Source organism: Betta splendens, chromosome 1 (genome assembly GCF_900634795.4).
Source record: "Betta splendens chromosome 1, fBetSpl5.4, whole genome shotgun sequence".
NCBI lineage: Eukaryota > Metazoa > Chordata > Actinopteri > Anabantiformes > Osphronemidae > Betta > Betta splendens.
Window position 1 is genome coordinate 15,254,675 of NC_040881.3, and position 16,725 is coordinate 15,271,399.

General features: G+C 48.9%; 1 protein-coding gene across 1 annotated transcript in view; it reads right to left on the bottom strand.

Annotated features, from left to right (window-relative positions):
- Positions 1–6,956: 6,956 nt before the first annotated feature.
- The window catches only part of LOC114854740 (B-cell lymphoma/leukemia 11A-like), a 33,241-nt gene continuing 23,472 nt past the window's right edge, over positions 6,957–16,725 (bottom strand). The window contains exon 3 of the mRNA XM_029149401.3: positions 6,957–12,220. Coding sequence (XP_029005234.1) covers positions 10,245–12,220 — 1,976 coding nt within the window. The 3' untranslated portion in view covers positions 6,957–10,244. The remainder of the gene's footprint in view (positions 12,221–16,725) is intronic.

Below are 16,725 nucleotides of genomic sequence, written 5' to 3' on the forward strand. Positions count from 1 at the left end.
AAAAAACCTCGCCTCCCTCCCTTTTCCCCTCACCTCACCCTCTGCTCTCTGACCTGCTTTGGGGAGGAGGACCAGCCATGTCTGGTGCACCTCACGGCTGTGGGGCGACTGTGACACTTCACACGGACGTGCCCACTCCTTCTAACCTTGGTCTCACACGCCGCGCTTTACTCATGCTAGGACGTATGGTGATGCGAAATTATAAAAAGGACCTGCATTGTTTCCATGCAGGATGTCAATTTTCTCTTCCCACGATGTTTTTAAACTTTAGCAGTGAAAAGTAGAAAGTTGGGTTTTTTTTATTCAACAGCAGACTCCAAGGGCCTGAATGTCATGGCTGCTGATGAAAACCAGCCTTTGTGAACAGCAAACCTTTGTAGGTGAATAAAAGGATACTGTAGTCGAGATTTGTGTGTGGTGAATGAGACAAAGCTGCAGGTTGTTGACTCCATCTTGAGGAGGGTCTTCTTTATCGGCGTCTTCAGCGTGAGTTGAGTTCCTAACAGCGCAGCTGCCTGGAGGAAGACACAAACAGACACAACAGTGGCACGGACCCATGTCAAGGGCGACCGCGCAGATAAGCCTGCGAAGACGGAAGGCGAGGGCTGGAGAGAAGGCCAAGGCTATATTGTGTCTGGGTTCGTTATTTGTCCGAGTGCGTGTCGCGGCTTTGTCTACGTCTGTGGCTTTTTGTGTGCGCTGCTCTCAAAGAATGTGTTGACACACCAGAGCTGTCGGCAGACAGGACACAGGGGCTATCGTCCACCCGCTCCCTGTTCCGGGCGCTCACCTGTGCCCGTGCACGAGCCACGAGTGGTTTTCTGCCTGATCTGGGTCAGGGGAGGCTCCATTCAGGCCCGGCCTATCCCCTGGAACCCCCCGCTGCTCCATGCGCTACGTCCCCGTCCCCGCAGCCCCTCACTCCTCCGTGCCAGGGATTGTTTCCAAAGATTAGACTTAATATGAATATCCATAAACAGAATGGGACTCCCAGACTGTGAAAGCTATCAAAGACATATTTGCATCTAATCCTCAAAGAACCCCCCTCGCACCCCTTACAGCGAGCCCCCTACCCCTCTTTTGCCACCACCCCCTCCCCCTTAAAAAAAGATCCAACTAAACCTCCCTCAAAAAAAACACTCCCCTATTGCCCCCCGGACCATCCCATCCATTCCACAACCGTTGGGCCAGACAAGACCAGACCAATTCTGTTGGGGATTATTTGGCTTAGTGATGAATAATGGATGACCATCTCCCCTCTGGCTCTCCACCACAGCAGCACCTCTCAATTGGCCTTGGCATGGAGCCATTCACTGGCCTATCTGGATGGCTGCTTGGCCCGGGCTACCCAACCCCAGAGATCCACATGGTGATTGCAATATTGGGAAAGTATGGGCAGATTATTAGCGATGGGTGTTGAAGAAGGCTTGATTCTTCCAACGTGTGGGTTGAGGCAGTCACACCAGGTGTGGGCTGCAGCTAAGTTGACTTAGCAACCGCTATTAATCCTGTTTCATACAATCAATACATTTTTCATTCACACATCAAAGTGTGTTTCTCTCCTTAAAACAATCTCTACATTGCGCTCAACAAATAAATTAATTGTAAACTGATGCTCTCGGACTGTGGGCAGACCATGGGGGCAGAGCTAGTGTTGTGCAGAGCGTGGGAGAAAGGCCTGAACATTGTCCTTGCCCTGAAAAGCAAGGAAGCCACTCTCCTTTTATTTGTCCTCTCATCCTTGTTTTGCACTTTATCTCTTTTCATTTGCTGCGCTCTTCGTCTTATTTTCAATGGAGCACTTGGGGCCAAAGAAATGTCAGTTTTGTGGCTACACACACACTTGCGCGCGCACACACACACACACACAAGGACACACCTGGGCATGAGAGCGCCAGCTGAAAGGAGACAAGTTCATCCAAAGGGCCTGGCTAACAGTAACACAGGAGGGGCCAAGTCCCTTTGTGCCCCCGGTGGGCTCAGAAGCTCCTCACCCCTCATTCTTCCTGAGGACGGGCTCCCAAGGTGCAATTCGACAAGATGGTTTTTGTACACTCATTATTTGTGACCCTTTTTTGTTTGTTTGTTTCTTTCAGGCGAGGGCAGGGTAGCCCTTGGTCTTTTGATGACAGCTGTGCTGCCGAACGCCGCATGGAGACAACACAAGTTCGGCACAATGACTGACAAGCGCATTGTGGGGCCACAATAAATGTGTCCCTGCTAAAGAGCGGAATATTATGGGCTGCCGATGGAGACTGACGATGCACCCGAGGAGTCATGTGGACGACTCCGAGCTGTAACCAAAGAGGTTGTTGAAGTCTGGCAAATGCTCATGTGAAGGCACAAAAGGCTGAACCAAAGCCACCTTCTCCCTTTAATACACATCACACACAACGTTACTCAGAGACGCGGGGAAAAACACTCCCAAAAGATTCAAATACCTCAAAATACTGCAAAGACGAGAAGGAGGCATGTGCTGAGTGTAATAAGTTCAGCCTGCCAGGTCAAGCATGTGACTGTAGACTTGCAACCCCCCCCCCCCCCCCCCCCCTCCCCCCATCCTGCTCTCTTTGACCCCTGGGCCTCAGGAATGAACCAGGAGTGAACCAGGAGTGGAGCGGCAGTTCTCAGAAACTTCCAGAGCCCTATCACCCCTCAACCTTAGCCGGTCTTAGCCTCCGTCACCCCTGCAACAGCTGGAGCAGCTCAAAGGGCTCTGCTGTCTTTCACAGGGAAAGTCAACACGGCTCTATACACCTTTAACACACACGGAGGGACACACACACACAAGACGATATGTCGGGCAAACAACAGCAAGGAAGGTTAGGCAAAGTAAACAGGATACAATGGAAACAATGAGGGCGACTTCTGCGTCCAGTGTGAATACTGTAGGGAACCTGCTGGGAACTTGACTTGATTTTAACTTTAAAAGTCTGTGGTATAGATCTGTATCAGTATCCTCAACCTTCATGAGACCAGGGGACAGTTATTAACGGCCAAACGGTTCACGTGGCGCCTGTCCGAGCAGGAACCTGTTTTCACTGTCATCAAGGCTCCCAAAGTCGATGCTAATCACACCAAGCTGGCCTCACAACAACCCTGCACGTCGCAGTAAAGCATCCGCCATTACTCTGACATTCCCAACTGTCATGGGTGACATAGTTTACAAGCTATAAAATGATGCATTTGCTGAGTAACTGTCCGACCTTAACTCATGCTGAAATACTGCACGGTGGCGTGAAGCGGACGGAGGATGAACTTTGCCTCCTTATTCACAGGACAGTAAACAGACGCTCCACTATCTCCCCACTGACTGAACACACACACACACACACACACACACACACACACACACACACACACACACACACACACACACACACACACGTCAGTCAGAGGCTGCTGATGATATGATCCCGCTTCACTTGTCATACAAAGTCCCGGCAGTTGCACCTGAACTACACACTCACTCAAATGAGTCCTGTCCACATGTGAGTGCGCCACCGCTGTGCACACATCCATCCATCCACACGTGACCAAGCGTGACGCACCAGCGCAAACATACGGTTGTCGTCTGCAGCTGTGCCAGTTGGAGGCCTCTCTGAGCTCCACGGCCCACGGTTCAAGGTCAGACCGGATGGGCCGGACTCTGGAATCCCCCCTGACCCCCCCCCACCACTTCTCCTGCCCTTGTAGTGTGATACTGTAGAGTGCAGGTTGTAGCAAGGTAGTGCACGAGTAACGCACCGCAGAGTTCTAAGGGATGTCAGATTTCTAAAAACGTCAGTAATGAAGGCCGAAGCGTTGGGCTCATATCTGATTGCACTCCGTGAAACCAAAAGAGTCCAATCAATTACAGTCGGTGCTGTGTTCAAGACATTCCTTCCCGTTCACCTCTCGCCCCCTGTCCTTCTTTTTCACTCCAGGGTCAAAGTTTTCACCTTATCTGGAAGCCATCAGCAATACCAGTCCCACCTCTGTGACTCATTTAGCCAAAACTGTTGCACGTCGTTAAAGTCCTTCTCAGTGGGTCTGAGAAGTGTGTGTGTTTGTGTGTGTGTGTGTGTGTGTGGGGGGGGGGGGCGCACATGCAGACATTTAAAGCAATACTTCACAAGCGAGGTAATCCGGATCGCTGCCAAGATTTTCACTGCCAGTTACCGCGTATATTGTCTAGCGGGCAGACCACGACTCAGATGTTGCTGAAGGAGAGGGAGGGGGAGGAGGGGGAGGAGTGGGCCGCTGTGATCTAGTTTACTATTTTGGCTGGGGCTTTCTTCTCGCTGTGTGGTCACGGGGGAGCGCGGCGCAGCCAGCAGGCACCGGGGACACTGGCTGACGCAGAAGCCACATGGTCCCAAGGAGTAGGAGAAGGCGATGGAGGACAGAGAGGACGAGGCGTGGGGAGGAAGACGAGGGACGATGGTGGACGCCGTGCTTCTCCTCACTTCTCCTTCAGCTTCTTGCATTTTCTCGCTCTCTGCCTGGGTTCCAACGCCTCCTCACTCTTGCACTTTAACTTCAGCCCCCTCTGTTTGACCAGACTTCAACTTTGTTCCTCCATCCATCCTTCTGTCCTTTCTCCCTCCCCCCTTTGAGTGCTCTCTCTCTCTCTCTCTCTCTCTCTCTCTCTCTCTCTCTCTCTCTCTCTCCCAGACAGACACAGCTACCCTCCTGGACGTTTCCTTTCTGCTGGCCTGCCCCAACAAAGGTGCTCAGTCATGTGAAACCTAATCTCCAGCCCCCCAAAACCTAACCCTTGACCCCTTCAGTCTTCACACAGCCAGAGGGGGAGGGGAGCAGGGGCAGGAAAGGGAGGCTTTTGGGAAAAGGTCACATTCCCTAAGACACTTTTGTGTACGCACGTGTGCGTCTGCGCATGTGTGTGTGTGTGCGTGCACCCGGTCCATTATGTGGTTTGTGCTCCGGCATCAGCATGTGTGTTTGATTCAGCGTCTTCATACAGACGTGCATGGGGGGGGGACTCCCTGGACACTCCTGTGCTCAACTGCCTTTTAAGTTTTCACGTGTGTTCATGCATGTCCATTGTACAGTAGGTATGAGTGTTGACATGCATGGACACCGTGTGTGTGCACATTAGTGAGAAAGCACTTTTAGCCACCAAGAGTCAAAGCCCATAGACATAACACAGACTTTGTTTTCTAGCCAGGGCAGACCTGTAAGTCTTGTCTGGGCAGAGCTCCTCTCCTTCCACTTTGTGCTGGCAATCCTCAGATCTTTCAGTGTGTGTGTGTGTGTGTGTGTGTGTGTGTGTGTGTGCGGTGCATGTGCATGCAGCACAGTGGGTGTCAGCTGTCCTGGGTGATTAGTGCTTTCATATTGTTCCAAGGAGCCCGGACGAGGCCCCCTCTTCACTGCAGCACAGCACAGCTGCAGTCTGCCTCTCCATCTCTGCTCTTCAGCCTTCCCCTACTCACTGACACTTGTGAGACGAGCTTAGACCCAGGAAATAAAAAAAAGGAGTTTGAAACAGAGGCAAGAACCACAGGAAGAGGAATGGACAAAGAAAGTGAGCCTGACACAATGCATATAAAACAGGGGGAGAGGAGAAGGACACATAGGAGAGTTAAAGGCAGTTCAGGGACAGGTAGAAGTGACAGAATGAGGGAGATATTAGGAGATTAGAGAGTTAATTCAGCATCGACTGTCTCCTGGACATGATTTCCCCGGCTATGTGGACCTCTGCTGCGTTACTACACAGGGAGAGCTGCAGAAGGCGAGGAAGGGAAAATAAAATGGAGACGGGGGAATCTTTATCTTTTCAAGACTGTTGTGAACTAGTTTCAATTTGCATAATGAACTCATAAATTCTTGCCTTCGACAGAGAGGCAGCGAATCCCCCCAAGACTTGCCACAAATGAGAGTTAACAAAAACAACACTTCTTCATTTTCTCCAGCATCTTGTTTTACAAATAATAAACAAGTCTGAGGAGGAAAACTGGTCGTGCAGAGCTACAGACATTATTCAAAGTGTGACAAACTTCCTTGTTCCAAGGAAGGAGTCACCGTTGCCTTTGTGGGTTAAGGACGTATGTCTATATGAGAAGGAAGAGGGGGGGGGGGGGGACGGTAGGCAGGGACCGAGTCTGCTATGGGAAAAGTATGTGTGCTATGCATGGGTTGTTTGGTGGCCGGATTTGTGGGCCAGAGCAGTGCTGCTCTCTTGACATTGAACTTGGGGGAGACGGGGGGGGAAGGGGGGTTAACCACCCTACTAAACATTATGAGAGAGCACATATGAGCGAGAACACACACAGGCTATTCCTCACACCCAACACCCGTGCAACCACCCCCCACTTCCTTGAAACTCTGCTTTATCTTAACTGTCAACACCTGGCCTAAGCAGGAACCTCTCTCTATCTGTGAACTTTAATCTGGCCCTGCTCGGCAAACAGCGCCGGGCTCGGACAAGGAGAGCGATTAGTCTGTCACGTTGCCCTCCAGTGCTCCGGCGAGGAGAGCCGGAAACGGGGAAGGGAGAGGGGAGGAGCGGGGGAGAGAGAGAGAGAGAGAGAGAGAGAGAGAGGCCGGGACATGGGGGGATGTGTAAAGGTAACGCTGCGAAAGGAGACAAAACACATGAGGAGAAGATGCAGAAAGACAGGGAGGGAAGGGGCTACGGGACTATGGTGGTGGGGGAGAAAAGAGGGGGAGGCATGACAGAAGACAGACTGGAGATGGGAGGTTTGCTGGAGATATAACACAGACGCTGAGCTGACCCGACAAGGCCACAGACCACAGATATGCTGGTGAACTTCCACCCCCATGATGGGTGACTCAAGCTGAGCCACGCAAACACACCTGGGCGCCAAACATCCGAGCCACCGTCGAGACGAGATAGCGTTCATCACACCACCCGCTCGTTTATGTGCGTGGCTGTCAATTAGACGGAGGGAAGCGGGCGGGTGTAAAATGAAAAGCACCAAATTCAGATATGTATGTAATACTTTTTATTTTTTTCAAGACAAAATGGCTGAGTGAAGAGAAGAATGCAGACAACAGCTGAAAATAGAGTGGCATCTCCATGACTGTAAAATAACAACAACAACCAAGTGTGTAATTTGAGCAAAAACTCATTAATGTTGGTCAATGACCTTTGGTCATCACACAGAGAAATGAAACCATCAGGAGGGAGAGGATGAAAGGACTTCTTTTGCTACGACTCCGTTCTGAACAGAGCGCGTGTGTATGTATAGTCATAATAAATAACGCTGACCAATATGCCGTAGGTCAACTTCAAGTTCAGCTCAGAACAAATAGTTTGAGAGTAAATACAGAACACAGGATGGAATCAGGCTGGAACCTAAATGTACCTCAGAACCATCAGCAATGATAACATGTACCAAACTTTTTTTTCTTTCCACGATTTCACGTCTATTTAGAATATGCCTTGCATATGAGATGTACCATATTTAAATTATAAAGCACCATGGCTCTTTTGGCAACAACAAAAAATTCAATAAAATGACAAAACTGTAGCAAAAAAAATCAAAGACAGCTTTTCAGATTGATGTTGGATTGATTGCATATGACAGGTCTTTTTTTCTTCTTTAAAAACGACTGGAATGTTATCAGGTGGTACATGTTTAAGGACAGTAAAAAGTTGGCTACCGAGAAAACCCAACAATAGCTTGTATTACTGCATATAAAATGGCAGGAGAGAAAAATATATAAAACAAACTAAAACACAAAAAAGATATGTACAACCACCTGTTTTCACCTCGCTGTGGCGACTCCAGCGGGACTGCCTGAAGAGGCCATTACATGACCTCTCACCCCGGGGGAACACCACAACGTGTTATTTTTCAAAACCATACTTATTTTCAAGCATACAAATTATTCACACTATATTATCCTGCCAAATTAAGAAAATATACGGTGGCAGCTTGTTGGGATGTTTTTTTTTCACTACAGAAAAAAAGGGTACATTGAAACCTTTAAAGAGTACAGGCAAAACAGTTAAAAATACAGGCTCCAACATAAATACTATAAGTGCCTACGCTAAGTGAACATTAATTTCAAATACCATTCTAAATACAGGAAAAAAGTAGACCATAAATGTGTTTTCAGCATAGGAACTTACATGAGTGTGCATGTTCCTATGTGTTTAAGTTCTCTCTATATATTTATATATCATAAATCTCTCCCCAATGCAATTTTTTGTTCAACCTGAAGACTTGTGTATAATAAAAGGCAAAAAAGATGAGAGAAATGTTCATTACAATTCATTACATAGTGATCAAGTCTCAAAGAGAAAAAACAATAGTCGCTAAATAAAAATTCAAACAAATTTAAATAAAGGTTCTCCCCTAAAGATGCTGAAGAGTTACTTTTAAAAAAAAAACTGACAACACATTTTAGTTTTTCATCAGATTTCGTAGAACGTCTTTCTGTAATGAGCAGTGTGTGTCTGTTGGTACAGAGCAGGATGTTTCTATGGCGGTTCCTGCAGCGATACCCCCGAAAGTCAGACTGATGTTCAGTTCTCAGGAGGACACATGGCTGGCAACAGTTTCTAGTTCAATCCTTTTTTTTTTCCTTTTTCAATTTTTTTTATGCAAAGCAATGATACCACACTAATCTGTCAGCATAAGAGCAAGTTTTCCCTTGAGCGCCCGAGTGTAAACTGGGAAAATTGAACAGTGCACGTAGGTAGTCCCAGATTGAAATCCGGTCCTCATTTTATACTCAACCGCCTGTATCTCCGATTAGAGAGACAGATACAGAATCCAAGGCAGAGTGACAAGTGCTATATCATCAACAATGACAGGATGGAGATAAAAAACAAAACTACCACAATGAGGTCTAGAGCATGGTAACTCAAAAGAAAGCAACTCGCTTCTTTATCTCCTGAAACGTGTGGACAGGGTTACAAACGTTTTACAAAATTCTGATTCTTCAGCTGTGGACTTTAAGTTTGATCATAAGCGACGTGAGTGGAGAAAACGTTACTTAAGGGTTTCTAAGATCTAATGCAGTAAAGAGAATAAGCGCTATAAGGACATAAACATTTGAATTGTAGAGACACCTGGTCACACATGACCCTGACCCTCCACCCACCGCCACCCCTCTACACCCACCCAACCATCACCCAAAACCCGCCTAAAACCCACCGTGTGGTCCCCCAGCGGCTGCTGGCTACGCTGCCTGGCTGACACCGGAGAAGGAAATCTGCTCTACTTACAAAAGAACCTGCGAACTTGTAATTTTCAAAAGAAAACAAACACTCTGGGAAACGAAGAGCTTTCCGCTGGTTAGAACGACTGGTCGGAGACGGGAGGTCGCCTCCTCAGGAAACCTAAAAATGCCTAATACACAACGCGCCAAACCCTAAGTCCTTTTAGCATGTAACATGCCAGTAAACAGAAGAGAAACAATTCAACAGAGATACAAGTCATCCTGTTTTGTGTGGTTTTTTTTTAGCTGGTTCCTTAAGCTCCGCTAGGTCACAAGACGACGTACCGGGTCGTACAGGCGCTTGATGCAAGGCCTGTTTGTTCAATATGTGCGCGTCAACGTTCCGTAGGCTTCTACAGCTGAAAACTCCCAAGCTTATAGCAAAAAGGACAATGAACTGATGCGGGTAAAATATCCAAGGCACTCTTTGTTGTAATTTCACACCGTAGTATTCATTTCATTGCTGTTTGTAAAAGAAACATGTCTTGGCGCCAGTGCCTCGCATGTTACAGGCAGCCCAATTTCTATATATATATCTCTCATCTCAATCTTGCATGGAAAATCTTTCACAAAGATCCGTTTTAAGCGTGACCCTGCTTGCTTTGATGCTTTGATAATATGACACTGTTCACTATGTCTGAACACAAAACTGTACATGATATGTAAAACAGTATGCACTGTATGCAGCATGGGCTCTCATAGCTAACGTTTTCATGTGAAAGAAATCATAAGTGTTTAACAGCGACACCACCAGCCGAGGACAAACTTCTCTCTAAGTAGCCAAAACACACTGAGCATGCTGTCCAGTTACAAAAAATACAAAACATGTAAATTATTGCACAATAGAAAGGCTCAAAAAGTTTTGCGTTTGATGCAATAGTATTGCCCCAATGATGGATCATGCATTCAGCTTCTTCCAGTCGGGCTGTATTGTGTGTTGTGGTCTAACCCTGTGGTCCTTGCCCCTCACTTATCGGCCGGTTAGCCAGGGTCGCTCTTTAGCTCGGGGAGCTAGCTGAGGGAGCGGCCAGCATGCTGCTCTTTGCCTACTCAGTCTTAATGTCATTAGACAGAGTGCGGTCGCTGTGCCACTTCTTCATGTGTTTCTCCAGAGTGCTGTAAACACTGAAAGGCATGTGGCAGATTTCACATTTGTACACGTCCTTGCCCATCTGTCCATGGGTCTTCATGTGGCGGGTGAGTTTCGAGCTCTGGGCGCACGCGTAGCTGCACAGCTCGCACTTGTACGGCCGCTCCCCAGTGTGGCTGCGTCGGTGCACTGTCAAGTTGCTGCAGTTCTTGAACACCTTGCCGCAAAACTCGCACGTGTCGCTGCGGCGGCCGTCCTTGGAGCTCGGCCTGCCGTTCCCGCTGCCGCCGTGCGGGGTGCTCGCCCCGCTGCCGGTGCCGCTGCGCCCCGAGGCGGCCCGCTCCCCGTCCAGCTCGCCGGGCGGCGTGGAGAACCGCAGGCTGCCGTTTTCCGACGAGTGCTCCGACGAGGAGGCGAAGGGCGATTGTCTGGAGTCCCCGCCTGTGAAGGTGATGAAGGGGTCCTTGAATTGTCGCGAGGCAGCGTAGCCAGCTAGCCACTGGGAGTACACGTTCTCTGTGTTTGGGATGGTGGGTGTGGGGGGGTCGAGGTCCTTCTCCACCTTGATGCGCTTGGACAGGGGGCTGAGGGAGCCGGGGCTGACCCCTCCACTTAACAGCTTTCTGGAGAGGCCGTCGGTGGATAAAGGTCCCAGGCCGTTAATGGTAGTAGTGGTGCCGTCGTCCGCCCGGTCTGACTCCATGGCAGAGTCCTCCTCACCGGGATCCCGGGATGAGCTCCGGCGCCGCGGGTGCAGCGCTTCACTGTTCTGGTGGTGGCGAGCCCCCTCCAGCCGCAGACTGAAACGATAGTCGTTTCTTCCCTCTTCCTCGACTAAAGGCTTGCTCTCCATTTCCTCCCCCTCTTCTTCCTCCTCCTCTTCCTCCTCTTCCTCTTCTTCCTCCTCTTCCTCCTCCTCCTCCTCCTCTTCGTCCTCTTCTCCATTTTCGGGCATCAAGCCGTTGTTCTCGCTCTTGAACTTGGCCACCACTGACTTAAGGGCATCTGTGGCGCTGCCCATCAGCTCACTGGTACCAGGTTCAGGAGAGCTGGCAGCTGAGAGGCCATCGTCTGACTTGGCGTTCAGCGCCGGAGACTTGCTCTGACAGTGCGTCTTCATGTGTCGTTTCAGTTTGCTGGCCTGGGTGCAGGCATGATTACAGAGGTGACACTTGAATGGCTTTTCCCCTGTATGGCTACGCCGGTGAACAATTAGGTTGCTCTGGAACTTAAAGGTCTTCCCGCAGAACTCGCAAGACTTTGCCTTGAGAGGTGTGCCTGGCTGGACCGCACCGGATATGGCATTTGGGGTGGAGCGTGAGCCTGAAGGTGACTGAGAGGTGGAGAGGGGTGGCGTAGCAGAAAATGGAGGCTTGGAACCTGGCTGGAATGGCTGCAGCAGCCTTTGCATAGGGTTGGGTCTGTTAGGAGAGAGAGGCGGAGAAGCTCCGGATGCATTTCCTGCCAGCTCACGTAGACGCCTAGAGAAGTCCATGCTTGGAGGAGGTTCTAGCGGCACTGAGTTGAGCCTCATCACTCTGTCAAAGGCGCTGGGATGGTGGGTCGCCAGGGCCAGGTCATCTGGGCTGAGGTGGTGGCGGGGGGGTGGGCTGAACAGCGGTGGCGTTCGGGGGTAACGGCCTTCCCGAGGCGTGGACGCTGAATCTCGGCCGGACCCAGAGCCCGGCATCCTCAGAAGGCTGTAAGGACTGCCTTCAGCTAGGTGGACGGCATGGAGGGGGGGCTGCGAGGAGGCGCAGTCACCACCCATCCCAGGAGCTGCAGCCACACGGGGGGTGAGGGGGCTTCCGGGCTCGCTCTCCAGGTAAATGCGAAAGCCGTGGGTGTTCTGAGCATGCTGTAGCAGGAACCAGGCACTGGTGAAGGGCTGCTTGCAGGTGGTGCAGGTGTAACTGCTGGGTTCATCTTTATCTGACAAAAAAGGGACACACAGGGAGAACAAAAATGTGATCAGCCAATTAAAATGATATATTACAGAAGTGTGAAGTTTCAAAAGAAACCTAATCACACATTAGGTTTTGCCAAATGCCTGTGATTTTACTAATGTCTTCCAATAGATTTGAAAAATCACAGAGAGAAATAAAGATTAATAAAGCTTGTGTTTTACAGTGAATAATGATATGTCTGACTCTTAGCACGCTGCAAATTGCATTTTTTATCTGAGGACCTAGACTACAGCAACTGTGAACGAATAAATATGCATTTTATAATTTCATCAAAGCAGCACTCACTTCCAGTGGGTGTGCGCTTAACAAAAGAATAAATAAAACAATAATGAGAAATATCTCAGGCAGCAAATACACAATTTACACAGTTGAGAAAGCATAGGAATATTTCAAACAGTAATTGACTTTCAATAGCTCTTGCACAGTGACCTGAGATTTGCCTGACAATGCACGCCTAATCTCGTTAAACACACTCATCTCTCCTTCACTGCCTTGTTTACAGAATTAGCAAGGCTAAAGTGGGACATGTATCTGATGCTGCATATTAACACCGAATACAAATAAGAGGTCACATGTTAATAAATCGTACCAGCGTTTATCACATAAAACACACATTCACAGCAAAAAGCAGCCACGGAGAAATTGTGTATGTGTGTTTGTGTGTGGGTGGGGAGGCTCCTATGAAAATGCATTTCATGCATTACTTTTCTATTTCTGATATTTCATGCTTTATGGATTTATTTAAATCCTCTCAGGTGAATAGAAAAGAAGAAGGGGAAAGCAGAAGTGAGAGATATGCAAAATAAGAAGCATCCGTCACTTGCAAATGCGCTCCCTCTTTCATCTTCTGCCTTTCTTATCCTTTCTTCTGTCTTTTTTTTTTTTCTCTTTTCACTGGAGGGCATTTTTCTGAAGTCATTTGCAGACACCGAACTAAAGCCGTGGCCACACTCTGCTGGAGAGAGAGAACAACGTAGAGACAGACGCGAACGCAGTCCGAGCGCGTGCGAACGCAGTCCGAGCGCGTGCGAGCGCGACTGCGAGCGAGCCCTAAGATGGTGGATGGACGGACTTGCATGTTTTAAGTCTGCTCTGGCTGAAAAACAAAGGGGTGAAGAGGGGGCAGAAAGAGAAGATGGCCGCTGAGAGGGAAATGAGGGATGTTGCAGATGAGCGGTGGAGGGAACAGATTGCCGTTCGGTGGCTCTTTCTGTCTCGCGTGTCCACGGCCACTGCAGCCCCCTCTGAACAATCTCACTTAAGACCAGAACGCAGCGTAAAATGTGCACCCAATCAAACCTCCACGCAAACCTTTTTCTCTTGACTAAAAAGAGTTGTGGGGGGGAGGGGGGCATACTGGTAAATTATGGATCATTACAATCTGCAAAAATTACAGTTAATTGCTGCCACCTGCAAGGGGCTTTGACCCACTATGGAATTTTTCCATCATAAAAAAGCCATTTGCCCATACAAGTTTTTGCTCCCTCTCTCATAAGCACAAATAAAATGTGCCCATTACATTGGCTCTGGCTACATGTATATTTCCTGATTATGTGTGTTTTTACGGCTTTAAGAGAAAACCCCATATCACTCGTAAAAGGGCTGCAATAACCCGGCCTCTCCTGTTCACTTTGCTTTGATTTGCAGCTCGTACACACTTCCTGAATCCTCTCCTGATGTGTGAGCTGCGAGCGAGTGTGTTTGCGTTAGGAGAAAAATACATGATTTCTGTTGTTGTAAATGACGAGCGAGGGAGACAGGCCGGCTTAAACGACGTCTTCCTTTCAGAGGCGCAGCCATTTCTGACGGAGCAGAAAAAAAACCCCATGAGGAATCACGGGAGTGAAGTAAGGAGGCAGGGAAAAAGGAAAGTAGAGAAGGAGGGAGAGAAGTGTGGCGTGAAGGGGACATTCTTAATGACAGCCCACCACATTTCTGAAGGACACGAGAACCACAACACAGCACTTTAAAGACACTAGTCAATTCATTTTCTTAGGTATCAAACGCACCATGTCTTGTACTATACAATCACAAGTCCATCTATGGGCACTGCACAAAATGTGCTCATGCCACAAACAGCAATGATAATTGTTATTCTCATCCAGGCGGTGGACACATTGATGGGCATCAACAAGCCAGACCAATGCATGCCCAGATCCACAACAATAGCCAACGGATATCTAAATAAGCCCACTATTGTCCTTAATAGCTGTCCTCAAAGGGATGGAAGGACAGTTATTCAAAAGGAGAAAAGACATTCTGACAAGCCGTTTGATGGCCTTCAAGGGCTTTTTTTTGGTAAAGAACAGCAGAGAGCTGTGCAAAGGAGGAAGGATGATCTTATAAACGAGTATGTCCTCTAATGGAATAAAGGAGAGCTCCCTCTTACACTCTCCCACTGTTTCTCCCCTTCCGCTAACTCTAAGTCTGTGGTGAGTTAGGGCTGGAGAGCAGGAGAGCTGGGGCTAATGCTGGATCTCCAGGTCCCTTTGAAATAGGATCAGCGGAGAAGGGAAACCACACTGACAACCCCTTAGCTGCCATTTCATGGAAGGGGCTGAAAGAGGAGAAGACAGAAAGCGTATACTAGAAGTAGTGAGAGACGTGAGGATCCAGAGTAGAAAAGCAGGAGAACGGTAATCAGCAAAGAAGAGGAATATAAAGCACAGAGGCAGTGGAAGAGAAAGGGGGAGTTAACAAGTCCTTCAAAGCTGTTTCAGCACGTTGCAACACAAAGCAGACGGAGGCTATTATGGTGTCTGACGGACACAGAGCACCGCTACCAAGCAGAGAATATGATCCAGGGCTCACGCACCAAGCACAAGGCCGACTGACGCAAGGGCAGAAGGCAAATCATGGCGCCTTCAACAGTAGATACGGTGGTGGGTGGGGAGATGCTGACCGCGACCCAGACAACAGCGTTCATAGACAAAGCAACGCACACAAGCAGCCGAGGAGGCCGGGGCATCGCGTACGTTTAGCTCATGCAGATTGGTCTATTGTTAATGACCCCCGCCCCCCTTCCCAGTCCCAGTCCCAGTCCCAGTCCCACACAGCACACAGGGCGACCATGCTGCCCCCGTCCCCCACCAGCCCAAACACAAACAAACAAAACAGCAGACGACCATGACCGTGACCCAGTGTTGGCAGGTTAATGGTGCCTTAAAAAAGTCATCAACTTTCTTATCCTCCTCAATCCCAGCATCTATCGGCACACATGCATCCAGAACTTCGCAGACTTGGCTTGGCCTCCATTTTTTTTTGGTCTTGTCCTTGACCAACCCCAATGGTGGGCACAGGGTGTCCTCACTGATATTGGTCATTTAGCTAATGGAGGAATGAGCTAACAGGATTAGCTGACAGGCCTTCTAAAAGAAGCAGGAAGAGGAAGGCACCGAGGCCGGAGGCGCGAGGGGACGCAGCGTGTCGCCACAATTTCCCAAAGTTATCAGCTGCCCGAGCTCAGGAGCACTCACGCTCACACCTGAAAAGTGATTATGCTAATAACAGGTCTTTGCCAATATTCATAAGTGTTTATAGGTGTTGCAGTAAGTGCCTGGGGAAGACAGAGGCTTGTCAATAGAGTGCCTCTTAAGAGTGGCTCAGCCGTAACTGGCGTTAATGTGATTACTACTCTGTTTATGTCATTAGGGTATTCACAGTCAGGGATTGGACAGGGGTGAAGGGTGAGCCAGCAGAGGGGAGGCAGGGAAAGTAGGTGGGGAACAGTGGATGCTCCTATTAGCGCTTTTCTTTAGAGTCTTGCATTGTCTATACTGGCTCTTTTGTACTTGACTTTCAGCTGACCTAGCTCACTGTGGCATGAGGGGGGAAAATGTTGAAAATTGAGCTGTAATTATTTGTATTTCTGGAGTAAAAGCCCACCCTTTAATGCGTGGGTGTTGTGTCGAAGATGCTTTCCCCCCACCGGTCCATTTTTATTTATGAAGGATGCGTATTAGAGCAGCTGGATGGACTAGTGCTTCCTCCTTGCTTCCCTATCTCATTTCTCCGTGTTTCTCGACCACAGCCACACACACCCAAACTCTTATATTCACTTCTTTGTCCTGGGCCAGACTCGTTGTGCTATGCTGAGCCACTGGCCACAGACAAAAGGCTTGTTTGACCAACACTTGTTCCTGAGACAAAGCCGGATGCAGGATATACGGTTTACTAAACAGAACGCCAGCCAGGGAATGGAACAGGCCGAAATCCCAGCCTTTTTTACAAGCCTGATGTGGACCGGGGTCTGGTTTTGGAGTCACATGTTACACAGTTGGGAAACACTGACCATTAAATATTGTACGTGAAGAAAGAGGGAAAAGGGGGAGAAAAAGAGAGTAGAGAGCTGAGGGAGCAAGAGAGAGGTAGACTGGGACTGGAAAAGCTGGGTTGGCACAGACAAGAAAGGGGGGATCTGTGTGTGCGTGTGGGGGGGGGGGGGGATACAGATCTGCAGATAAGGATGCA